At 40.3% G+C, this 26412-nt stretch overlaps 1 protein-coding gene across 1 annotated transcript in view; it reads right to left on the reverse strand.

The window, feature by feature from the left end:
• Nucleotides 1-26412, reverse strand: part of Ahcyl2 (adenosylhomocysteinase-like 2) — a 38388-nt gene that overhangs the window by 2470 nt on the left and 9506 nt on the right. The window contains exons 5-13 of the mRNA XM_013020037.1: nt 21166-21272; nt 20367-20483; nt 18658-18721; nt 17843-17931; nt 14260-14330; nt 13116-13210; nt 6287-6385; nt 1030-1098; nt 843-921 (exon numbers count right to left, since the gene is read on the reverse strand). Coding sequence (XP_012875491.1) covers nt 843-921; nt 1030-1098; nt 6287-6385; nt 13116-13210; nt 14260-14330; nt 17843-17931; nt 18658-18721; nt 20367-20483; nt 21166-21272 — 790 coding nt within the window. The remainder of the gene's footprint in view (nt 1-842; nt 922-1029; nt 1099-6286; nt 6386-13115; nt 13211-14259; nt 14331-17842; nt 17932-18657; nt 18722-20366; nt 20484-21165; nt 21273-26412) is intronic.

Below are 26412 nucleotides of genomic sequence, written 5' to 3' on the forward strand. Positions count from 1 at the left end.
AGCTGCTTAGGTAGGCTCTTAAGAGCAGTTAATGTTTCTCTTATACCACATACCAGCACAACTAAGCTATTAACAGGAGTTACTCAGAATCCTTTTTTCTAAAGCAGTGGGGTAACAATGTTAGGTATACCCTAAAAAGATGGGGCTATTTAGCATTGTAGAACTAGAATAAGTCAAGTGTCACAGGAAGATCATTCCTCTATTTTTGAGAAATGTTTCTTTTTCTCCTTTGAAATCCCCCCATATAAGGTACTTTAAGAGGGCTGGGAAGGTGGCTCAGTGGTAGAGCGCTTGCCTTGCATGTGAGGCCCTGGGTTCGATTCCTCAGCACCACATAAGCAAAAAGAAGAAAGCCGGAAGTGGCGCTGTGGCTCAAGTGGTAGAGCGCTAGCCTTGAGCTGAAGAGCTGAGGGACAGCGCCCAGACCCAGAGTTCAGGCCCCAGGACTAGACCCCCCCCCGCCCCGGGGGAGAGAAAAATCCTTTATATTCAGGAGCATGGCAAACATAGTGGTATATGTCTCTAATTCCAGCACTTGTAGGCTGAGGGAGGAGGACCATACGTTTGAGGTTAGCCTGTTCTACATAGTAACGGTCTCAAAAATTAAGATAAGATGAAACATTTCACAAGTATATAAGCTAAATCACAGAAAAATGTCAGAACCTGGCTAGGGCAAACCCTTGTAGAAAACCCAGTAAATGAACTAAAAATAGAACCTGACTCCAACTTTATAAGATAAGGATATTTCTCTTTTTCTATTTCTGAGACGTTAATGCCTTCCAGCTTCCAGCCTAATATGAACTACTTTGGTAAGAATGGGGAAGGAAGAACAATGGGCTTACCCATTTTCTTGGGCAACAGGTAGACATCCTGTTTATAGCGACCCTCAGGAGCATTGTAAAGTTCTATCAAGGCGAGAGCCTAGAAAAGCAAAGACATGGATGCTGATACACCGTTCACAGCAGCCCTACCCTGTCAAGGGGCACCCTACTGGTGAGGACCCTGACAAGACCACTCTGGAGGGCTTACCTGAGTAGTAGCAGTGATTGAAAGCACAAATGTAGGCACTGTGGAGCAACTTAGGTTCAGCAGACGGCCCTAGTGATTAAAGATTAAGATACAAAAGGATTAGGACATTTGCCAGGACTTTGGTGAATGAGAGAGACCATGGCTGCCATTTTCAAAACCATCAGCAAGTAACATTGCTAAGATGTTCAATAAATATGACTTACATTTAGCACATTCATGTGTGTGTGTGTGTCCTGGAGCTTTTGAACTCAGGGCTTGGACACTATCTCTGAGTTTTTTTTTGCTCAAGGTTAGCACTCTACCACTTGAGCCACAGTTCCACTTCCAGCTTTTTGTCTTATCAACTTTCCTGCCCAAGGCTCATTTTGCACCTCAATCCTCAGATCTTAGCCTCCTGAATCGTTAGGATTACAGGTGCGGCCCACCATGAGCACATAGATTTTTTTGGGGGGGAGGTCGGTTGTAGAGTATGAACTCTGGCCCTGGGTGCTGTCCCTCAGCTCTTCAGCTCAAGGTGAGCACTCTACCACTTGAGCCACAGCGTTGCTTTCTGTTTTCTGGTGGTTAATTGGAGATAAGAGTCTCATGGGAGCCAGGCGCTGGTGGCTCACGCCTGTAATCCTAGCTACTCAGGAGGCTGAGATCTGAGGATCGCGGTTCAAAGCCAGTCCGGGCAGTTGAGACCGTGAGACTCCTATCGCCAATAAACCACCAGAAAACCAGAAGTGGCACTGTAGCTCAAGTGGTAGAGCGCTTGCCTTGAGCTGAAGAGCTGAGGGACAGCGCCCAGGCCCAGAGTTCAAGCCCCACAACCGAAAAAAAAAAAAAAAAAGAGTCTCATGGGTTTTCTAGCCTGGGCTTCTTTTGAACCATGATCCTCACATCTCAGCCTCCTGAGTAGCTAGAATTACAAGTGTGAGCCACCGGCACCTGGCCACACAGCTTATTTTTTTTTTTACTTTTGTCTAAGATTTATTTTTAACTAATACATAAAAACAAAAATTGTGTCATGTAATATTTCAGTGCATGCTAAGGCGGGAAGACTGTAAGTTTGAGGCCAGCCTGGGCTACCCAGCAAGACTGACTTAGGGGAAAAAAAAAAAGGAAAGTAAACACTAGAACACAGTAAAGCCACCAGCACAACCATGCTCATAGCAGCACTATTCACTATAGCCAAGGTATGGAATTAACCTAGATGCCCCTCAGTGGATTAACAGATCAAGAGAACATGGTATACCAGATTTCTGTGACTCACAATCCTAACTCAGGAGGCTGATGTAAGGATTGTGTTTGGAAGTCAGCCTGCGCAGGAAATTACCACCAAAAAGCCAGAAGTGGAGCTGTGGCTCAATGCTCTAGCCTTGAGTAAAAAAGCTCAAGAGACAGCAGCCAGGCCTTGGGCCTTAAGTTCAAGCCCCAGGACTGGTACCAAAAATGAATGAATGAATGAATGAAAGAAGGAAGGAGAGAGAAAAAAGTAAGAAAGAAAGGGAGAAAGAAAGAAAATAAGAAAGAGAAAAGAAAGGAAGGAAGAAAGAAAAGATAGTGGCTTAGTGGTAGAGTGCTTGCCTAGCATGAATGAAGCCCTGGGTTTGATTCCTCAGTACCACATAAACAGAAAAAGCGGGAAGTGGTGGTGTGGCTTAAGTGGTAGAATGCTAGCCTTGAGCAAAAGCAAGCTCAGGGACAGTGCCTAGGCTCTGAGTTCAAGCCCCAGGACTGGCAAAAAAAAAAAAAAGACTACATGGTATATATACATAATGGAATTTTATTCGTCCATTAGAATGATATTGCATCACTTGCAAAGAAATGGAAGGACCTGAGGGAAAAATTATGTTAAAAGTGAAAAATTATGTTAAAAGTGAAGTTAGGGGCTGGGAAAGTGCTCAGTGGTAGAGCGCTTGCCTTGCATACATGAGGCCCTGGGTTCGATTCTTGAGCACCACATAAGCAGAAAAAAAAAGCTGAAAGTGGTGCTGTGGCTCAAGTGGTAGAGCACTAGCCTTGAGCTGAAGAGCTAAGAGACAGCGCCCAGGCCCAGAGTTCAGGCCCCACGCCTGGACGCCACCCCCCCTCCCAAAAAAAGTGAAGTTAGGCTCAGAGAGAGACAAAGACTGCATGTTTCCTCTGTTATGTGAAAGCTAAGAATTAGTATATAAATATTAAGGTAAAATAGCCGGGCGTTGGTGGCTCATGCCTGTAATCCTAGCTACTCAGGAGGCTGAGATCTGAGGATCATGGTTCAAAGCCAGCCCGGGCAGGAAAGTCTGTGAGACTCTTATCTCCAATAAACCATTAGAAAACCGGAAGTGGCGCTGTAGCTCAAGTGGTAGAGCACTCGCCTTGAGCTGAAGAGCACAGGGACAGCGCCCAAGCCCAGAGTTCAAGCCCCACAACAGACCAAAAAAAAACAAAAAATTTAGGTAAATACCCTGGATGGTAGGCGAGTGTATACAATGTATTAACAGAAATATGATAGATTCAAGGGAGAACTAAAAAAGTCTAATTCCTTAGAAAGGAAAAATCATAGTTCAACAAAATAAATACCAAGGAACAGGTACTTGAAAATGGTGGGGAAGGATCAAGGGGAGGGGCAGATGAATAAAGAGAAATGGGGAGAATGCCATCAAAATTCAATATACATCCTACAAAATTAAGAGTGGGTTGGGAGAGATGGGTGAGGATGTTGAAAGGGGTGACACTGATCAAGATGCACTGTACTCATAAACTGATTTGTTGAAGGTTAACTCCTTTGTACAATCACTTTAAGATAATTAAGTATTTCTAAAAATATGGTAAAAACAAACCCATCTGTTTCCTCCAACATTTATGATTTCTTTATTCAAAATCCAGAACTTAACTGTTATCTGTAGTCACTGTATTATACAATAATATACTCAAATTTCTTGTTCCTGAGTACCTTTAGTATCCACTGATGAAGCTCTTTTTTTTTTTTTTTGGGTTCAGTTGTGGGGCCTGAACTCTGGGCCTGGGCATTGTCCCTCAGCTCTTCAGCTCAAGGCTAGCACTCTACCACTTGAGCCTCAGCACCACTTCTGGCTTTTTTTTTCTACTTATGTGGTGCTGAGGAGTCGAACCCAGGGCCTCAGGCATGCAAGGCAAGTGCTCTACCACTGAGCCACCTTCCCAGCCCCTGATGAAGCTCTTACACTTCTCTTCTTTACCTCACTAGTCTTGGCCTCTAGTGAACACCACTGATTTCCACTCTCAACTTCCAAGAGGTTGATTTTTTTTAGATTCCACATATAAGTAACACACTTCTTGTCCTTTTGTGCCTGGCTTAATTTCACTTAACATAATGATCTCCAGTTCCATCTGTGTTGTTGCAAATTAAAGTATTTCATTTTTTTGTGGCTAAGTAACATTCTGTTATGTATGTGTACCACATTTTCTTTGTACATTTATCAGCTAAAGGCTACTTAAGTTGGTTCAATTTTTTGGCTTTTGTGAATAGCACTGCAATAAACAAGGGAATACGAATACTTTTTCTAATACTGATTTGATTTTCTTTGGATATATACTCATGAGTGGGAATGCTGATCACGTGGCAGTTGCTTTTAATTTTTTGATGAACAGTTTTTCATAATGGCTATATTAATTTAAATCCCACCAAGATACAAGGGCTCCTGCCCTCTATATACTTAATAGTACTTGTTATCTTTGGTCTTTTTCTGTTCTTTTTTTTGGGGGCCTGAGACCAGGACTTGGACTTGGTACCTGTCACTTTCACTCATTGACTAGAACTCTAACAATTGAGCCATGCCTCCAACCCATCTTTTGTCTTTTGATAGTACTCATTTTTACTAGAATGAGTGATATCTCATTGTGGTTTAATTTCCATTTTCCTGATAATTAGCGATGTTGAATATTTTCTTTACCTATAGGTTGGCCATTTGTATGTCTTCTTTAGAATTAACTAACCTTTAAGTGAAAACCACTGAAAGTGCTGGGAATTTTTTTTTTTTTTTTTGGTCGGTCATGGGGCTTGAACTCTGGGCCTGGGCGCTGTCCCTCAGCTTTTCAGCTCAAGGCAAGTGTGGCTCTACTTGAGCCATAGTGTCACTTCTGATTTTCTGGTGGTTTATTGGAGATAAGAATCTCACAGACTTTTTCTGCCTGGGCTGGCTTCAAACTATGATCCTCAGATCTCAGTCTTATGAGTAGCTAGGATTATAGGTGTAAGCCACTAGTGCCCAGCTAACATTCAGTTTTTCAATGTAAAAAAGACAAGAAAACTGCCAGGTGGTGGCTCACACCTGAATCCTATCTACTTAGGAGGCTGAGATCTGAGGGTACCAGTGGCTCACACCTATAATCCTAGCTACTCAGGAGGCTGAGATATGAGGATCAAGGTTCAAAGCCAGCCCTGGCAGGAAAGTCCGTGAGACTTTTATCTCCAATAAACCAGTAGAAAACTGGAAGTGGCACTGTGGCTCAAGTGGTAGAGCACTTGCCTTGAGCTGAAGAGCTGAGGGACAGTGCCTATGCCCAGAGTTCAAGCCCCACGACTGACAAAAAAAAAAAAAAAAGACAAGAAAACTGATTGAAAATCGAAACCCAGGAGAATTATTATTATTATTGCCATTGTTATTTTGGAACCTGGCCCTCAGTTCATAGTAAGAACAGGGTGCATTATAGTAATAAGGAATCTAAGACTGGGGAAGAGGCATGGGTCAAAAACTGGTATAAATGGATACAAGGAAAAAATGTAGAATAAGCATGAGCTAGAAGAAGCCAGAATGGGCATTCTCAATCAAGTAACCAATTTATACTACACATCTGGCTCACTTCAGGGGAGTGGGCATGAAGTAATAAGGACTCTATCATCAAAGATGTGGCTTTTCCAGAGCTTGCTCCAGATAGGTCTGAGTTACAGAATAACTACACTTTGTGCTTACTGATTAAATCATCTCACAAATCACATTATCTCTTTGAAAGCATCCCTCAAAGTGGTACTGGTTTTATCTGTTAATTCTTTCTACAGTAATAAGTCATTATCTGATTCAACCTGAAGAGTGACATAGAGAGACAGGATAATTGGTGAAAAGTGGGGAACAAAAATAGTTTCTTAATTGCTGAATGAAACAACCTTTCACAGTTAGAAGTAAAAATTCACGGGTAAGCAGTTAAAAGTTATGCATAAGAGTAACACTTGCAAGAATAAGAGAACATGAGGAGAGGAGCTGGGTGCTGCAGTCTCTCCTGTGTGAGTCTCTCTGGCCAGCCTCAGCCTTACCTCTGCCAACAATACTATCCTTTTGCCATCAGGCCATATCACATGGTCAACTTGGGACCTCACTCGCTCCCAGGTCAGTTCTGGTGTCCGCAGACTTGCCTGGAACACACATATCAAGAACATCATTAGCATGGCATGTCCCAAATCAGGGGCAGAAAGGTGTCGAAGGGAGCCATTTCAAATAGCAAGTCGAAAGGAGCAACCAACATGCCAGATGGAGAATACCTGTCCTGAGTTGGTTAGGACTGTTCCATTTCAGGGGATTTAATCTTAGGCCCAGCCAGGGAGGGATCACTCGGGATGTCATTCCACAACATATACTGTCCGCCCACTCTCTGCTGAGCACAGTAAAAGGTGCTATGAGAAATACACAAGAAACCAAAGGCATGGTTTCTGCTTTCAAAAGGCTCACACTTTAGTTGGGGACACAAAACAATACATATGTGAGAGAAAAATACTTACAAAGCAACATGCAACCAGTGCAAACTAATGTAGTGCAAACTGAGTATGTAAGTGCTAAAGAGACACAGAAAACAGGATCAGAGCTAAGTGAGATTAGCTGGCGAAGGCTGCATGTCCTAAACACAGCATGCTGGGCCCCAAGGTTCAGCCCGCAGGTCCCAATGTTCCACGTGCCACCTTTTCAATAATGGTGGTTTACTCTAAAGTTACTGAAGCTTTGTGACCTAAGTGCAAACGTGAGGTAGCCTTGAAAGGAATGCTTAATGACAGAATAAAGCTCCCAATGGCTCACCCTCCTTCCATTTCTGTATATTGTACATTCAGAGGACAAGAGAAAAAAAATGTTAAGTTTATTAACAGCAACAATCAAGTAACAGTCACAGGGTGTAGACAACTATTTCCTTTTCTTCTTCCAATAAGCTATGACTGTCATATTCCAAAACTGACCACTGGCTACTTGATTAAAATTTAAAGAAATCAAATACTTTTAGTATATAATAGCATTACATACCATAGTCTAGGCATCATAGTAAAGGATATGAATATAGATAAAGATTGTGGATTCCTCTATTAGAGGAAAGGAACAGGATTTTCTTTTCCTTTTTGTACCCCCAAGTTCTATCTAAACATACAATGGGGTATTCAATTACTGTTTAGAAATTCATAATCCCTGAGAAAGTAATGAGTATAAAGACAGACATATAATTATACATCAGTGTATTCAGAACTGTGTTCATATTCTGGATCTTTTCTATGTTATGTAGATAAGAAACAAAATTTCTTTTTCTTTTGTATTTGGTTATAGGAGTTTGAACCCACAGCCTCATACTGCCTGCTAGACACGCAGAACCCAGCCTCTAGTGCTTTCTTGTACTGGCTATTTATTTTATATTTTTTTTAATTTAATTTAATTTTATTTGTGAACATACTGTACAGAGGGGTTACAATTACATGGGCAGGATAATGCGTACATTTCTTACTAAGCATTGCAGCCTCCTCCTTTGGTTTACCCTTCACATCCCTTCCCAGCCTCCCCCCTCTCCCCCAATCCCAATCCTTCTCCTAGGTTATTTATTTTTTTTTATTTTTATTTTTTTGGTCGGTCATGGAGCCTGAAGGTGCTGACCTTGAGCTCCTCAGCTCAAGGCTAGCACTGTACCATTTGAGCCACAGTGCGACTTCTGGCTTTTTCTGCTTATGTGGTGTTGAGGAATCGAACCCAGGGCCTCATGCATGCAAGGCAAGCATTCTACCACTGAGCCATTTTGCCAGCCCTGTACTTAAAGATAGGTTCTCAGTTCTATTTGGGCATGTACCTAGACCTTGATCTACCTATTTCAGGCTTCCTATTGTGGGTAGGATTACAGGCATAAGCCACTGATGCTCAGCTAACACTTTTATGTAGTGGTTCAGTCTTTCAAGAGAGCTATTTGGCAGTACATAGTAAATTTTCTTAATGGGCTGGGTGCTGGTGGCTCACATCTGTAATCCTATCTACTAAGGAGGGCTGAGATCTGATGATCATGGCTCAAAGCCAGCCCAGGCAGGAAAGTCCATGAGACTTCCATTTCCAATTAACTAACAAGAAGCCAGAAGTGGAAATGTGGTTCAACTGGTGGAGTATTAGCCTTGAGCAAAAAGAGATCAGGAACAGTACCAAGGTCCAAAGTTCAAGCTCCAGGACTGGTACCATGCCCCCCAATTTTTTTTAAAGGAACTTAGTCTTTGACCAATTAATTTTACTTCTAGAACTCCTATAGAAATGCTTCTTAAAGTTCAGAAATGTAAGTGCTCATACATGTTCACTCTAGCACTATTTATAATAACAAAAGTATAATTTGATAAGGAAATGGTATATAAATCAGAATAGCTCAATATCATGGATTATTATACAACTTTTTTTTAAACAGGTACTGAAACTTGAACTCAGGTCTTATGCTTTTGCTTATCTTTTTTGCTCAAGCCTGTTGCTCTACCATTTAAGCCATACTTTCATGTCTTATTTTTTTGGTGATTAATTGGTCTCATGGACACTTTTCTGCCCAGGCTGGCTTCAAATCTTAATCCTTAGATATCAATTTCCTGAGTAGCTAGAATTATAAGCATGAGCCACTGGCTCCAGACTTGCTATGCAACTTTTAACAAAATAAGTAGAGTCTTGGGATGCAGAATGTACAACACTGTCCTAGCATATACAAGATTCTGGATTTGATTTCCACCATCACTAAAGGAGAGGGGGAATAACCCCCTTATAAATAAACACAGTGAATAGAATTAAAAAGGGATTTAAGCAAATGGACTATTTGGGGAAGATAAAGACACAGGTAAATCCTTTAGCCTTTGGCAATAGGACACAGAGGGAAATAGTCACTCCCTGGCAACACTGCAGTTTTTTTGAACTGGGTTTACCAACTGCTTCAGGTTTTTAAATGTTTCATACCCTTATCTTCCAGAGCACAAGCAATCTTGGTGACTGGGAGCAAAGAGCTGACAACATGATGATCAATCTCCTGTCTTAGGAAGCAATCTTTCAGAAGAAAGATATAGTGGAATCAAGAAACATAAGAAAAGATCAATGATGAGTACAGAGAGTTTACCTGTGCTCTTGAATGGTAGGTAAGAAATCTTGAAGGTCAGTGAGAAAAGGGAGTTGAAAAAAAAACCTGGTTAATTTATCTCTGTCTAGGGAGTTGCAATGATTACCTGATTATGAGAAAGAAATATGTCGTATCCGATGGCTGGCAACTGGGGGATGGTGGTATAGCTCAGTGGCAGGGCATATGCTTAGCATGTATGAGGCCCTGGGTTTAAACCCCTAGCACCAGTACTACTATGCCAAAATAGAATGCTGTGGAATTATAATCATTAAGCATTCTACCAGGTAAAGGTTTTCCTAGGCAGACTATAGTCCCAGACCAGGTGTGTATTGCACTGTAAGTTGGCCAGTTATTATGCTTGCAAAATTGATTTTATATGAGTATCAACAGGACACAGTTTTTTTTTTTTTTCAGGTAGCATATCTGTGGTTCATAGAACCAATAGCCAAAATCATTCTCTGGCTAGAAACTTTTAAAGTACAATGGCTTACTAAAATGAACTGAGGTACTCATAATCCCACAAGTCTTCTATGCAGGAAAGAAAGCATGTAACAAGAGATAAAAGGCAGTGAAACTCAGGTTCCCTGGGTATTCACAGTGCTAATATTTCTCAGAAAAAAATGCAGCTTTCTAAATGGCTCTTTTCATGAAGTATTTCTCCTAAAAATTAGCAGGTAGTGTATCATGGACTAGATAAAATGATAAATCCTTACACAAACTAATTTTTTTTCATTATCAGCATTTATTTCAATGTGCGCCATGACAGTTTTCCCTCTCAGGAATTTTTTTTTGTTGAATTTTATTGAAAACCCTAAATTTTTTGATTATTGAAAATGTCCAGATAAATACTGAATCATTTTCCCACACAGTATCACTAAAGCTAATATATACTGAATTTCCTCTCTTTTCCTATACCATGAATCCAGTTCATTTAAGCAAATCACTTTGGTCACATTGTATTACTTCTTATAACCTCCTCTGCTGATCCATCTAAGACCAGGCACTTTCTTTGTCCTGGGTAATACTGACAGCTTCTTGATGTATCTATTCCTCTTTAAGCTCCAGAACTGTTTTCTTTATACACAAGTCAGACTAATTTTTTCTGCCAAGCCCTGGGGGGGGGGGGGAGAGGCTTGAGCTTCTGGGCCTAGGCACTGCCTCCCAAGCTTCTTTGTGCTTACGGGTGGCACTCTACCACTTGAGCCACAGTGCCATTTCTGGCTTTTTCTAAGTAGCTTACTGGAGATTAGAGACTCACAGACTTTCCTGCCTGGGCTGGCTATGAACCACAATCCTCAGATCTCAGCTTCCTGAGTAGCTAGGATTAGGTGTAAGCCACCAGTACCCAGCTGTAATTTTTTTTTTTACAAACTTTAAGTCATATATATTTCGTCAGTCATTTGTTCATAACCATCGAATGACTTTAGTCCTACTAAGACCAAATTTCCAAGTCCTTATCATAGCCTGCAAAGCTCCACATAGCTTACCACCTCCTTCAGTGGTCTCTCATCTCATCTCCTTAGCCATTCTGTTCCTGCCACTATGGCTTCTTTTCTGTTTTTCAAACACCTCAAGCAGGTTTCTATCCTAGGGTCTTTTACTCACAATTCTCTGGGTTTTTAAATTTTTATTTATTTTTATTTTTTTATCTGATGCTGGGAATCAAACCCAGGGCCTTACATTTGCTGTTACCACTGAGCTACACCAAGTTCATCACTCTTTCTGAAGAGAATGCTCACATGACTTGCTCTTTTGTCTCATTCAGTTGTTTCTCCAAAAGCTATGTCCTCAAAGATATCTTCCTTGACCACTCTAACTAAAATAGTATCCTCGACATTCTCACCTTGCTTTTATTCTTCAATATGATACACTGACAACATTTATTATCTGTTTCCCACACTAGAATACAAACTTTGTGGGAGGCAGAATGTTGTTCACTGCTATTTCTTCAGCCAATTAGTATTTAGCAGGAACCGATCAACTATTCAGCATGTATTTGCAAAATGGTGAAAGAAAATTCCGGTTCAATGATCAGTTTGCTATTTCCGTAAGTTTCAGTTGACTTTAACACTGTGACACTATCACCAAAGACTGAAAATTTAACTTTTCAAAAGACCTCTAAGTATCTCCCTTTAATTTAATTTCATTTAGCCATATACCCTCTGCCATGAAGAATTCAGAGAGAAGTGAGAGATAGCCCTTGGCTCCTGTCCCAGCAAATAGGGGCATGTACCTAGAAATACCTGAAAAAATAGGTCTAATCTCAACGTATCAGCCAGTGTGATCCTTTTAGAATAAATCATCTTATTAAAACTAACAGTTGGGCATAGGGGTATACACCTATTATCCCAGCACTTTGGAGGCTGAGATAGGATATATCTGAGTTCAAGGCCAGCCTCAGCAAGACCCTGTTGGAAAACCAACCAACCAGCCAAACAACCAAATTGAAATCAGAGTGGTACAACCCTTACAACAGCACTCTGTTTCTCTCAGAATGTTATGAGGAGTTCTTTGGGCAGGCTGAGAGGTCTTACAAGACCCGGCCTATTATCTTTCTGGCCTCATCTTTCATTCTTATCCATCCTAAGCTCTACACTGGCCTATTTTTTCCTTAAACAGAAAAAGCATTTTCTTGCTTCAGGACATGTGTACCCTTCATTTCATGTGTACTGGCTGTTTCTCTGCTTAAAATGTCCCTCACCTAAAAATCTCCACTGCTAACTCCTCCAAGTTTGCTCAAACATTACTTTCCTAATGAGGCTCACAGCTTGATCCTTCTATTTAAAGTCATAACCCAGTGCCTGGTGCCCTTTATTGAACTCTACTGTCAATATGTCAACTGATCCTTATCTGGCAATGCTGAAGCTCAATCAGAGCAGTCCTCAGTGAAGAGGAAATCATGCTATAGTTCAGCCAGTTACCCAGAGAGGAAGACAACTGTACCATAAAATCATCACAAAAACTTAAAGTCAGAGACCAAGTCATACTGAGAGATACTTGGTATGACTGAAAAGATATAAATAACACTTGCCACTGGATTGATTTGTGATACCTACAGACCCAACTACTATGGTTTGGAAAATACATTTAGGGAGATCAAGTTCAATAAAAGAGAAATAGGAAAGAAGAAACCATAGTATTTGATAGACACATTCTTGGACAACTGTATTAGTTGTCCTAGCTCACATATCTTTCTCCCTTGACTTTTTCCATGGACTAACCTATTTATCTCATCTTTATGTAAATTCAAATATTCTCATAATACTGACTGCTATTCTGACTCATGTTCATTATATCTTGTGGTTTTTAGTTTAGCTCTCAATTCTAAACAGAAGGAGATAATAACTTGTAGTATAAGTATCAACTATGAGTGAAAGAAAGCAATCATTTGATTTGTTTTGTTTTGTGGGAAGTGGGGGCTCAAACCTAGGGTCTGGTCTATGCTAAGCAAGTTGGTACTATGTTAAGACAATCTTTGAAATGATTTTTTTTTTTTTTGTCGGTCGTGGGGCTTGAATTCTGGGCCTGGGCACTGTCCTTCAGCTCTTCAGCTCAAGGCGAGCGCTCTACCACTTGAGCTACAGCGCCACTTCCTTTGAAATGATTTAAACTGAGATACACTAAAGTATACTATATGTGATCAACTGTGCTAGGACAGTCATGTTTAGGATGGCTGATGACCTTAATCAGTTTTTTGTTTTTGTTTTTTTCTTGCAAAGGAGAGAAAAAAACATTGAAAATGTCCCAATAATGACCAATAATGATCTTACCACGTCGATCTCCGTGTTGGAATGTCCCATATTACAAACAATGCAGCTATTCTTCATTCGGTCCAAGTGCTCCCTGGTTACCACATTCTTATTACCTTAAAAAAAGACAGCCACATGTAAAGGAATGACATTGGACCCTCTACCTCATACAATATATATAAAATAAGCTCCAAATAGGTCATACACCTAGCTATAAGAATTAAAACTATAGAGCTCTTAAAAGAATACTGGAGTAGATCTTTGTGACCTTGAGTCAGGCAACCATTTACTTAGCTGTAAGTATGCTTAGATATGCTTAAGGTTAAGCTGGGCACCAGTGGCTCACACCTGCAATCCTAGCTACTCAAGAGCTGAGATCCATGAGACTCTTATCTCCAATAAACCACTCAGAAAACTGGAAGTGGAGCAGTGGCTCAAGTGGTAGAGTGCCAGCCTTGAGCTGAAGAGCTGAAGGACAGCATTCAGGCCCAGAATTCAAGCCCATGATCGACAAAAAATAATAAATAAGTGTGTTTGTGTGTGTGTGTGTGTGTGTGTGTGTGTATGCTTAAGGTTAAGCATAGCAACAAAAGAAATAGATACACTACACTATTTCGCCTTTTGTATCAGGCACCAGTAGCTCACACCTATAATCCTAGCCACTCAGGATCACAGTTCAAAGCCAGCCCAGTCAGGAAAGTCCATGAAACTCTTATCTCTAATTAATAATAAAAAAAAGTAGATCTGTGGTTCATGTTGTAGAGTGCTAACCTTGAGCAAAAAAGTTCCGGGACAGTGCCTAGGCCTTGAGTTCAAGTCTCAGGAGCACGCACACACACAAAAAGAAAAAAAGATTACTGCGGAGAAAACTATCCTTGAATATGGGCAGAAACACCTTATATGCTAAAGGCCCAGACAGAGTAAAAGAGAAAGCTGACTCTTCAGGCTTGCCTCTTGTGTTTCCTGGCTGCCAGGATGTGTGAGCCACTTTGCTCTGCAAAGTTTTCTAACCATGATGGACTGAAGTATCAGAAACTGCGAGCAAAACAAATCTTTCCTTCCTTAAGTCACTTGTAAGATATTTTGTCACAGCAATGTAAAGTCTCACTATCACATTCCATGAAATCATTTGCAAATGCCATCCCATTTAATGACACAAGCATACCTGTACAGGTAATCACTATGTCCACTTGTCGAATAACCTCATTTAATTTCACCAGTCGAAATCCATCCATACTGTAGAAATAAAACACAATCATAAAGAAATATGTAGTACAATAAAGAGGCATGTGGAGAGTCTTTTGCTACGGAACGTCAAAAGCTACTACCAAGTTTCTCTAGTATAGAGTGATTGAGATAGCTCAGTTTTTTGTATTAGTGAAACCATTTCCTTAGTTTCATATGAGAGAAATGAAGGGTTCCTTCATATCATTGGAACGTGTTTCTTACTCATTCTAGGGAACCAAAGTTACCATATGATTTACCAAACAAGTTTCTAAAAAGTGCCACTTAGCCATTGGGTCTGCACTCCTAAAATCACTACTGTAACTCCTGAATGTCAGAGCAAAAGATCTTTCTTAAACTCTTAAATGACTTGACTTCTGTTACATTAAACATTGTTTTTCAAAATGTATATTTGAGCTTCATGATAACATTTTTCTCCTGATTTTTCTCAAACTGCTCTAGTGGTGCTAGAGGTCAAACCCAGGACCTTGTGCATGCCAGGCAAGTATACTACCACTGAGTGTATCCCCAGCCCTTTCCTACTTTACTCTGTAGGGTTCTTCCCTAGACTCTCATCTAGTCTTTCAATACATTCACATTCTAACCTTGATTATCAATTTTCTTTCTTTCTTTCTTTTTTTAAACTATTTTTGCCAGGTACTGGTGGCTCACACCTATAATCCTAGCTACTCAGGAGGCTGAGATCTGAGGATCCTAGTTCAAAGCCAGCCCGGACAGGAAACTACGTGAGACTCTTATCTCCAATATATCACCAAAAAACCGCAAGTGGTAGAGTGCTAGCCTTGAGCTGAAGAGCTCAGGGACAGCGCCCAGGCCCAGAATTCAAGCTTTTAAGTAGTTATGCAAAGGAGTTGACATTTAACAAAATTCTACTTTCTTAATTCCTTAAAAATTGCTTCAATGGGTCCCTTCTCTATATAGCTGGCCTTGTATAAGTTGGGGTATTATTATTATTATTATTATTTTTTTGTCGGTCGTGGGGCTTGAACTCTGGGCCTGGGCGCTGCCCCTCAGCTCTTCAGCTCAAGGCGAGCGCTCTACCACTTGAGCTACAGTGCCACTTCCGGTTTTCTGGTGGTTTATTGGAGATAGGAGTCTCACAGTCTCTCCTGCCCGGGCTGGCTTTGAACCGCGATCCTCAGATCTCAGCCTCCTGAGTAGTTAGGATTACAGGCGTGAGCCACCAGCGCCCGGCTAAGTTGGGGTATTATTGTTAGCTAGATTACTTCAGTAACTTTTGTCCCAATTTCATTTACCTCTAGGTTTATATCTTTCAAAATAATTTTTTGAAATGATTTCTCTAAATTCAATGGGAACTATCAGTTCCATCCTCTGTGAGATTGCCTGTCTTTGGTGTAAGACCTAAATACTTATATTTGCAAATGATTCCTAATTCTAATATATTTTTTTTGTTGGTCATGGGGCTTGAACTCTGGGCTTGGGTGCCATTCCTGGGCTCTTCAGCTCAAGGCTAGAGCTCTACAGCTTTACCCACAGCTCCATTTCTAGTTTTCTAGTGGTTTATTGGAGGTAAGAGTCTCACAGACTTTCCTGCCTGGGCTGGTTTTGAACCATGATTCTTAGATCTCAGCCTCTTGAGTAGCCAGGATTACAGGCGTGAGCCACTGGTGCCTGGCCTCAAATATTATAGTCCCAAATCTATCCTATCTGCCAGCAACATTCAAATATTTGCAGCTTCTTAAATATGTGTGCTAGCCTCTTTGGAGATTCTGCACTTGTTACTTGCACCTGGCACACACTTTTAAACTAAGGAAACATTTGTAGAAGTTTTAAGACAGCTTTACTAACACCTCTGTCTACCTCTGTTCTTTAAGACATTTCTTCTTTGTGTGCCTATAGAAGTATATGCCATTTACCTCAAAGACAATGGTTACTACATTATACAGTGGTTATTTATTTCTGTTCTCCTAAAAGCAAGGCCTTGTCTCAGTCATCTATTAAGCTTTTTTGTGCTAGTTTAAGGCTTGAAATCTGGGCCTTGTGCTTGTTTGGTTGGTGCTCTACTACATGAGTCATGACTAACAGACATTTTTGCCTGGGCTGGCTTAAAACTGCAATCCTTCCAGATCTCAGCCTTGTGAGTAACTAAGACTAGAGTTGTGATCCACCAGTCCGTAGCCTCAACAATTTAATCATATTCATTATTAGCACATAGAATAGTACATAGTCACACACATAAGTTCTCAATTTATGGGTTCGTAATAACCTCACCCATAGTGCAATCAGTATGATGTTCAGGTTTCTGTAATGAAACTTGAGGGTACTAGTAGGGTGTTGGTTCCCCTCATATGAAGCCTTGACTCAGGTAAAACCAGCAATTCTGTTCGGAAATCTGTGTGTTTATGGCTAAATGTATGAGGACTGGTAAGACAGGGAGAAAGTATACACTTTCAAGTCATCTTTATTCTTTCGGGGAACCTTTGGAGGATTGCTTTGAAGACTGTGTATATAGGATACAGACACACGTGGACTGCAGTAGTTTATAGCAACAGCGACATTTTCCATTCTGCTGAGAATGGAAAGATAATTTTAACAATAGCTACCACGTAATAAGAATCTATTTTGTGACAGAAGCTCTGAACTTTACATATTTATTACATAATATATAATAATACATAATAAAAAGCATTATTATCTTACTTAACTCTCACAACCCTCTGAGGAATGATTATCTACATTTTAAAAATGAAACAGGAACTATTCTTTTTTAACTTTTATCTCTGGCATCATGTGAAACTTAAAAATCATAAGAACAATACAAACATATCCCTATATATTCTTCACTCAAGACTTAGCAGATTTTAGCCAGTTATCAGTGTAATTGTGCATGCCTATAATCCCAGAACTGGAGGGGCTATAGCAAGAAGAGTGCAAGTTCAGAGCTGGTCTGAGCTACCTAGTAAAACCTTGTCTCAAATATGCAAAACAAAAAAAGTTGGCAGATTTTACCCTTAATTTGAATTTGTCTGATGCTTCCTCATGTTTAGATTCAAATCGTACATTTTTGGGAATAAGGCCACAACAAAAGGGTTCTTTTCCATGTAACATATCAGAAACCACAGGACTCCAGCCTATATTTTTCTTCTTCCTCCTCTTCCTACTTTCCCTTTCCCCTCCTCCCCTTTCTCCTCCTCCTGCTTCATGCTGAGGATTGGTATATGCTCTACCATTTAGCTATACCCCTAACACTCTTCCTTTTCTTCTTCTGATCTTTCTTTCTTTCCCTTTTCAAAATGGCAGGTATTACATGTAGAAATTTGGAGACTCAAAACACCCCCAATTACTATTTGTATAGTAATTCCAAATTTTAGCTTCTCTGAGAGCAGATCTCTGTGGCATTTGAAAGACACAAGCTGAGAATTATGGCAGCCTCTTCAGGGTAGAGGTCTTCTCAGATGCAGTGTGGCATAACCCATGCCAGTCTTTGGATGGTATGCAAGAATGTGGTATCAGGGAGGAGGCAGGTCTTCCTGTAAGCTTACCAGGCTTGTAGAGCACAGATGGGGTCGATCTCAGTTACATACACAATGGAACCCATGGCCTTCAGAGCAGCACAGCACCCCTTCCCCACCTGACCACGGAGAGAGCATACAAGAAGCAAAGTCAGTGAGGAAACTGTTCTTAAAACTCCTGGTGATTCTGGGTGCCGGTTGTTCTTAAAACTCTGGGTAATATCATGTGCCGGGGGCTCATGCCTATAATCCTAGCTACTCCGAAGGCTAAGATCTGAGGACAGCAGTTCAAAGCCAGCCCCAGGCAGGAAAGTTTGTGAGACTCTTATCTCCAATTAACCACAAGAAAACCAGAAGTGGCGCTGAGGCTCAAGTGATAGAGTGCTAGCCTTGAGCTGAAGAGCTCAGGGACAGCACCCAGGCCCAGAGTTCAAGCCCCATGGCTGACAAAAAACAAACAAAAACTCCTGGTAAAGTGTAACTTTTCTGTCCCTCAGAGAAACTTCACTGAGCAGATGCATGCTTAGGAAAAGACAAATAAATGTAGTTCATAAACAAATCCCTGGCCCCTCCTTAGCACATTCATATGTATAAGGACACCCACACTCACGATTTATAATCAAAACATAAGCTAAAAGAGCATCACAAATAGTACTGCTAGAACAAGTCAGAAAATCAACAAGAATAAAATGTAAAGGAAAAAGGAGAGGTTGTACTTTCACCAGAGGGCTTCTAAAGTTATTTTTCCTCCATGAAAGTACATATACTCTTATGTATTTATAGAAAATTTTCGAATATGTAAACCAACACCTTAAACACCTAAAAAATGAAAAGTTAAACTTTACCTCTCCATAGCCACAGACCACCACTTGTTTTCCACCAAACATCATGTCTGTTGTCCTTTTAAGTCTACAGGGAATATAAACAAAACAAATAATTATGTCAGAAAAAAAACCAAAACACCATCTTGTTTTGCTGAAGTTAAATTGAGTCTCTCTGTTTATAGTTTTATTGTTTGTTTTGTGTTACTACTGTGGCTTGAACTCAGGGTCTCTAGCTGTTACTCAGCTTTTTTCACTCAAGACTGGCTCTCTACCACTGACCCTCTACCTTTACTTCTGGATTTTTTTTTTCCTCTTGTTTTGGAGAGATATAGAGTCTCATAGATTAGGCTGGTTTCAAACTGAGATTCTCAGAACTCAGCTTCCTGAGTAGCTAGGATTATAGACACTATTTATGCTAACTAATATTTGTAAATCTTTCTACTAATTTATCTGGTTAATCCCTAAGCTACTGGGGACTTGGTTCTATGGGGAGGCAATGGAAACTTTAAGAGGAGGGCCCCAGTGCAAGGTCTTCTAGACCCTGTAGCATGTGCATGAGGGCAGTAGTAGGACAGACCCTTATTCTGACTCACTCTTCATATCCCAGACATGAGGTAAGCAGATTTACTACATCATGTTCCCCATCCTGATGTGCTACTTTACCATAGACTAAAAAGCAATGGGGTCAACTGACTATAGACTAAAACCACTTAAACTGTGAGCCAAATACAGCCTTTCTTTTCATAAGTTAATATCTCAGATATTTGTTACAGTAACAGAAAGCTAACTAACACAGGGGGCCTTCTTTTTTTTTTTTGCCAGTCGTGGGGCCTGAACTCTGGGCCTGGGCACTGTCCCTCAGCTCTTCAGCTCATGGCTAGAGCTCTACCATTTGAGCCACAGCGCCACTTCTAGCTTTTTCTGCTTATGTGGTGCTGAAGAATCGAACCCAGGGCCTCGTGCTTGCAAGGCATGCATTCTACCACTGAGCTACCTTCCCAATCCCACAGGGGGCCTTCTTAACAACAATGAAGGAATGACAACTATGGAAACAGTAATGAAAGAACTCAGTATTTGATACACACTGGTATATATTGTCAGACTTTTAATCATTATAGATCTGAAAAACTAAAATGTCCTTAGGAATTAACTCTACTCACCACAAGAATATGAGCCAGGCACCACTGGCTCCTGCCTATAGGCTGAGATCTAAGGATTAAGATTCAAAGCCAGCCCAGGCAGGAAAGATCATGAGACTCTTATCTCTAATTAATCATCAAAAAGCTGGAGGTAGAGTAATGGTGCAAGTAGTAGAGTGCCAGCCTTGAATGAAAAAGCTAAGGAACAGCACTCGGGCTCTGAGTTCAAGCCCCAGTACCAGCACCAAAAAAACAAAGCAAAACAAATCAATTATATGACATGAGACATAACTTGAAACAGGATCACCTTTTCCCAAACCATCTTTATACTGACTTTAGTTGATGACTAATAGGCCTGACAAGATCACAAAGTAAAAATTCTATCAATAGTTATGAGCAAGTCTCATTTCTTAAGTGAAGTAGATTTTCTTATAATAGTGATAGCCACATAGCTCTGGGTTATAAAATACTGGGAGTGATGTGGTATTAGATCCAGGGGTGACTTATGAATCATTTCCAGAAATAACTAAAGCTAAAAAAAAAATAAGAGACTTAACACTTCAAGTTCATCTCAAAGATAACGAACATTACCCATCAAGAATTGATTCTCTGCAGCAGTAGAGGTTGTCAAATTTCTGCTTGGTGACTGAGTCATTGACATTCATGGCTGGAACACATAGTTTCCCGGCTTTGGACAGTTGGTAAAGTCTAGAGACAAGGAAAGACACATACAACTATGAGACAATACTATCTATTGTTGGTTTATTATCAAAGCCCAGAATATGTTGACGGGGTGGGCATGAGAGCATGAGACATAACTGTTTTCACTCTATTAAGGTAGATGATGAGAATGTGTTTCTACAAGCTATATCCAGCCACAGTCACACACATATACAGTCATAGTGTACTCAGAATTTTCTCCCTAAAAATTATTTCATGCTTTCAGTTCTTTAAGAGTGAGTAACAGCAAATAGAAATAATTTGATCAATTTTACTTAAGGAATGACTGCTCATTTGTGAACAGAACACTAAATCCTGGCTATGGGATTGTGTAAGTTCTGTGAAAGCATAGGATTTGGTCTGTTTTGTCTACTGTTAGGTCCCCAGTGCCCACAGTAGCTTCTGGCTCCCTATAGAAATTCAATGCATATTTGTTGAATAAACAATTTGTCCAAAAATGATAAGCAGTCATTGCTTACAAAAACTATAACATCTAAGAACACCATTTGTTCCCCTAGTTGACACTCCCTCAATGTTTTAGCTCAGTTATTTGTGTTAGTAATTAAAAACAAGTGTTTAGGCTCAGATCCGGTCACCTATATGATATACAGAATGTGATGCTATGTCAAGGCTGCATGAAGAAAGACAGGATACCCATGTTAAATCTTACCTATGAACACCAGTAACACTTTCCTCAACTATGCCCTTGATTTTCTTAAACATGTTGGGATACTTTTTATAAATCCAGTGAGTAAGATCTCCTCCATCATCCAAGATCTGAAACAGTAAGCATCAGTCATGTCATTCATTTTACTGAAGGTTAGGCTTCAGTGCTTTTGGGTCTTGTGTTCTACTTTCTAATCACCAACTTAGATACTTCAAATTTCCCATATGGTTTTGTGAACTGACTTAAAGGCAGAGCTAATACAATAATCTACCAAATCAGTCATTATACTCAAAGGAAAAGATGAGGGATAAGAGATTAATCCTCATTCTCACAACCAAATGACTCTTTCACATTATACTGTATCCAAATACTTGGTAAGGGGCTGGGAAGGTGGCTCAGTGGTAGAGTGCTTGCCTTGCATGCATGAGGCCCTGGGTTCGATTCCTCAGCACCACATAAGCAAAAAAAGCTGGAAGTGGTGCTGTGGCTCAAGTGGTAGAGCACTAGCCTTGAGCTGAAGAGCTGAGGAGCAGTGCCCAGACCCAGAGTTCAGGCACCATGACTGGCAAAAAAACAAAACAAATACTTGGTAAGAGCAATGAGGGTTTTCTTATGTACTGAAATCCAGTAGAAATCCAGACCATTTATCTTTTTTTTTATTTAAGTAAATATGTCAACTTTTAAATTTAGTGCATCCATGAAAAAAAAAACAGTTACTGATTCAGAGTATTTTATTTATTTATTTACTGTTGGTTGTGGAGCTTGAACTCGGCCTAGGCACTGTCCCTCAGCTCTTTAGCTCAAGGCTAGCATTTTACCACTTGAGCTACAGTGCACCTTTGGCTTTTTCTGTTTATGTGGTGCTGAGGAATCGAACCCAGGGCCTCATGCATGTGAGGCAAGCACTCTACCACTGAGTCACCTTCCCAGCCCCCTGATTCAGAGTATTTTAAAGTTTAATTAATTACTCAAGACAAGATTTCACTATGTAGCCTAGGTGGCCTTGAACTTGGTCCTCCTGCCTCAGCTGCTTCTGAGTATTGCCATTATAAGAGCAGGCCACCACATCTGGCTTGAAGGAATATTTGAGGAACTGGTTATTTAAAGACTTAAAGAAAAAAAATTAGATTAAGATTAGACCATTAGTTCTTGAATGTACTTAGAAATCTTTAAAAAGCCTAAATTTAATAGAACCAATTCCTATTGGTTAAATTTGGAACTTGAAGTATATTTGGTCAAGGCTTAGTTTTAATAAAAGGAGAGAGAATTAGTCTCTTTCTCAGAACAATAGCTTTAAGCTGTATTTGTTAATCTTTTATTTCTCCTAAAGTGCATGCACTCTCCCACTTGACATATGAGGCAGCACTGTAGGGTTTTGCTTAGCACAACCTCACACTCTGTATAAACCAAATTAAAAATAACCAGGGAACCGTGCAGCATGTAGGTGTGCAAGCATGCCTCATCACTATTTCAGGTTGGGATTAAAGATAAACACAATGCTGTGCCCACTGGAGCTTTGCTGAGCAGCGGAAAGTTTCTGAATTATAAATAAGCTAAAGAAAGTCCAGTGTAGAATGCCATCAGGCACTGGGCTATGGTATTTCAGCCTTTCATGAAGTTATTGCAAGACTTTGCAACTTGTTCCACCCATTCTTTTGGAAAGTCCCCACAAAACAAAGTTGCCCTCTGATGCTATGCATCCATTTCACAGTTTCTCCTTCTACAAGTACCAAATATGCCATCCAGGACATCATGGCACACAAAATCCCCAACCTTCAGATAATTATCTGGTCTCTTCTCTTCTTCTGCTTCCACTATTGATCTATTTTCTTTGACTCAGTCAAATCTTATTTGAAAGAGAAGCCCAAGGTTAAGACTCTCATTAGAGCTCTTATTGTTGTTCTACACTTTGGTCAGAACCCACACCAAAGTATTCTGTGAGTTTCTTCCTTCCTTTTTGCATGTACATGATCTATGCGCTTTTTTCTTGTCGTTGTTCATCTTCAACCATAAAATAGATCAGAAACAAAACACAAAAAAATTAAGTATTGGAAACTCTGTGTTTTAAGTCTCATTTTACTTTTCCCTATTAACAAAGGTATCTAGCCATGTGTGGTGGCACATGCCTGTAATACTAGCTACTGGGGAGGTGATAGAGGAATTCTGAATACCAGGCTAGACCAAGCAATGTTAGCAAGACTATCTCAAGTGGTCCAGTGCTTCAATGAGGCCCTGGATTCAATTCCTGACATAGGAGGAGGGAGTGGTGATATCTAAATAGGAAGGTAGTTGCTATCCATATATTTAGCTAATGAATTAACTCCATAATTTCCCCAAGGTGATTTTATTACAGAAAATTTTGGTTATCAGACAATCTTCCTAAGATTGGAAAGGAAGAAATCCAAAAAAGTATGGAATCTGTTTAGAGTGTATGAACTGTTTTTGTTCTTGTCCGATTTTCTTCATTAACCTTGTCTGCAATCTGTGCTGAACCCACAGTTTGTACAAGCTCTCTGGGCACAATTCTATATCTTCCTCATGTTCCTGACTATAAAATTAAGTGTTTTATTCCCAGGAGAACCCCCCTGGTATATCTTCTTATTGTCTGTCAGTCAGACATCATCCTGTCACTGACTCATCTTGGAGTCACTGTCACTCCCCTCCCCTTGGATCTGAAGGCTTTAACCTAGCTTTCTCAAACCAGCACATGGCACCCTGTGACCTAGACCACAGGCTACAGAAGAGGCTTCCTCTTTAATGTTTACTAGCTGAGGCCTACACTATCACCTTTATCAGCAGTCATTTTTCTTCCAGTTGATTCCCTTATTTCTCCTCTTACTAATGTGCAGAAAAACTTGTCAATCAGGACTGCCTCATACTTTGTGTAGCCTTTTGTTCCTTGAATCTGATGTCATATTAAGCCTGCAAAAATGATTATTTTGTTATTGTTTTCAAGACTGAGGATTTATGCATGCTAAGTAAGTGTTCTACCACTGAGTTATACTCCAGCTCTAGATGTGATTTTCTGAAAAGTGAAATAAAGGTCAAGTATGGTGATATGTCTATAATCCCAGTTACTTGGGAGAAGTAGGATTGCAGTTTGAGTCTAGTTGAACAAAAAGTTAGAGAGACTCTATCTCAAAAACAAGTTGAATGGGGCTGGGAAGGTAGCTCAGTGGTAGAGTGCTTGCCTTGCATGCATGAAGCCCTGGGTTCGATTCCTCAGCATCACATAAGCAGAAAAAGTTGGAAGTGGTGCGATAGCTCAAGTGGTAGAGTGCCAGCCTTGAGCTGAAGAGCTGAGGGACAGCGCCCAGGCCCAGAGTTTAGGCCCCATGATGGACAAAAAAAAACAAAAAACAAAAGAACAACTCTACTACCTACTACCAAGGTAGTAGAAGGCTGACCCAGGCAGCACAAGTTCTCAATGGGGACATGGTTCAAGTGGTAGAGTTCTTTCCTAGCAAATATGAAGTCTTGAGTTCAATCTGTAATACTGCCAAAATAAACAGAAATAAAATAAAGTAAAAAATGAAGCAAGCATAACAAACACAAAACTACCTGGTTCTATTTCTTAAAAAAAAAAAAATTTTTTTTTGGTTTGTTGTGGGCTTGAACTCAGGGGCCTGAGCAATTTCCCTGAGCTCTTCTGCTCAAGGCTAGCACTCTACCACTTTAAGCCACAACACTACTTCCAGTTTTCTGGTGGTTAATTGGAGATAAGAGTCTCATAGACTTTTCTGCCCAGGCTGGCTTCAAACCATGATCCTTAGATCACAGCCTGCTGAGGAGCTAGGATTTACAGCCATGCGTACCAGCACCCTGCTTTTTAAAAATTTTGTTTAAATTATTATTATAAAGGTGATATACAAAGGGGTTACATACGTATGTTACCATTACATACGTCAAATGAAGAGTATATTTCTTTTTGGACAATGTCACCCCAGGTTCTTTTTTTTTTTTTTGGTTGGTTGTGGGGCTTGAACTCTAGGTCTGGGTGCTGTCCCCGAGCTTCAGCTCAAGACTAGTGCTCTACTATTTGAGCCACACGCCACTTCCTGTTTTCTGGTGGTTAATTGGAGATCAGAGTCTCATGGACCTTCGGGCTCAGGCTGGCTTTGAACCACAATCCTCAGATCTCAGCTTCCTGAGTAGCTAGGATTGCAGTCATAAGCCACCAGCACCTGGCTCCAGGTTTATTTTTTAAAGGTAGGAAATCAAAGAAGAAAGGAAATTTGAACTTGGAAGCTTTTCAGATTTTCTGTTAACTTAGTAAATGTATTCTAGAAAGAAAGCTAAGTCTCTTAGTAATAAAGGGCTTCCTTTGGTGTTTGTTATGGAGGGGATTATGTGTAGTGACAAGAGATGGAAAAGCATTAATCTTGCTCCTTTTAATCAGTCATATGTGAATCTTGAGCAACATTATAAGATTACTAGTGAAATGAATACTTCCAACAACAAAACTAACAATTAAGGCATTTTCCTTTTTTTCTTTTCCATTTTTTTTTTTTTTTTTTGGAGACAAGGTCTTGTTATGTAACCAAAGGTGGAGTAGAACTCAGTATATAACCCAGGTTGGTACTAAACTCATAATCTTTTTTTTTTTTTTTGGTCATAGGGGCTAAACTCTGGGTCTGGGCACTGTCCCTTAGCTCTTCAGCTCAAGGATAGCACCATACCACTTGAGCCACAGCGTCACTTCTGGCTTTTTTCTGCTTATGTGGTGCTAAGGAATTGAACCCAGGGTCTCATGCCTGGAAAGTAAGCACTCTACCACTGAGCCAACTTCCCAGCCCTCTAAACTCAAAATCTTTTTGTCTTAGCCTCCTTAGTGTTCAGATTGTCATGTGCTAGCATATTTGGCTAGTTAAGGCACTTCTGAAGATATAAGAGATTCAGTATTCTTTGTGGTTTTTTGTTTTGTTTTGTTGGCTGTGGGGCTTGAACTCAGGGCTTAGGCGCCGTCCCTGAGCCTCTTCGTATTCAAGGCTAGAACTCTACTATTTGAGCCATAGCACCACTTCCAGTTTTTGAGTGGTTAATTGGAAATAACAGTCTCACATGGACTTTTCTGCCTGGGCTGGCTTTAAACCATGATCCTAAGATCTCAGCCTCCTGAGTAATTAGGATTATAGGTGTAAGCCACCAATACCCAGCAGTTCAGTATTCTTGAAGTTGAGTTCTATTGGAAACCCAAGATTAGCGGAATTGGAACCATTTATCTTTTATGTTATTGGGTTATCCTCTCCT

The sequence above is a fragment of the Dipodomys ordii genome, unplaced genomic scaffold (assembly GCF_000151885.1).
Source record: "Dipodomys ordii isolate 6190 unplaced genomic scaffold, Dord_2.0 Scaffold48, whole genome shotgun sequence".
NCBI classification, from domain to species: domain Eukaryota; kingdom Metazoa; phylum Chordata; class Mammalia; order Rodentia; family Heteromyidae; genus Dipodomys; species Dipodomys ordii.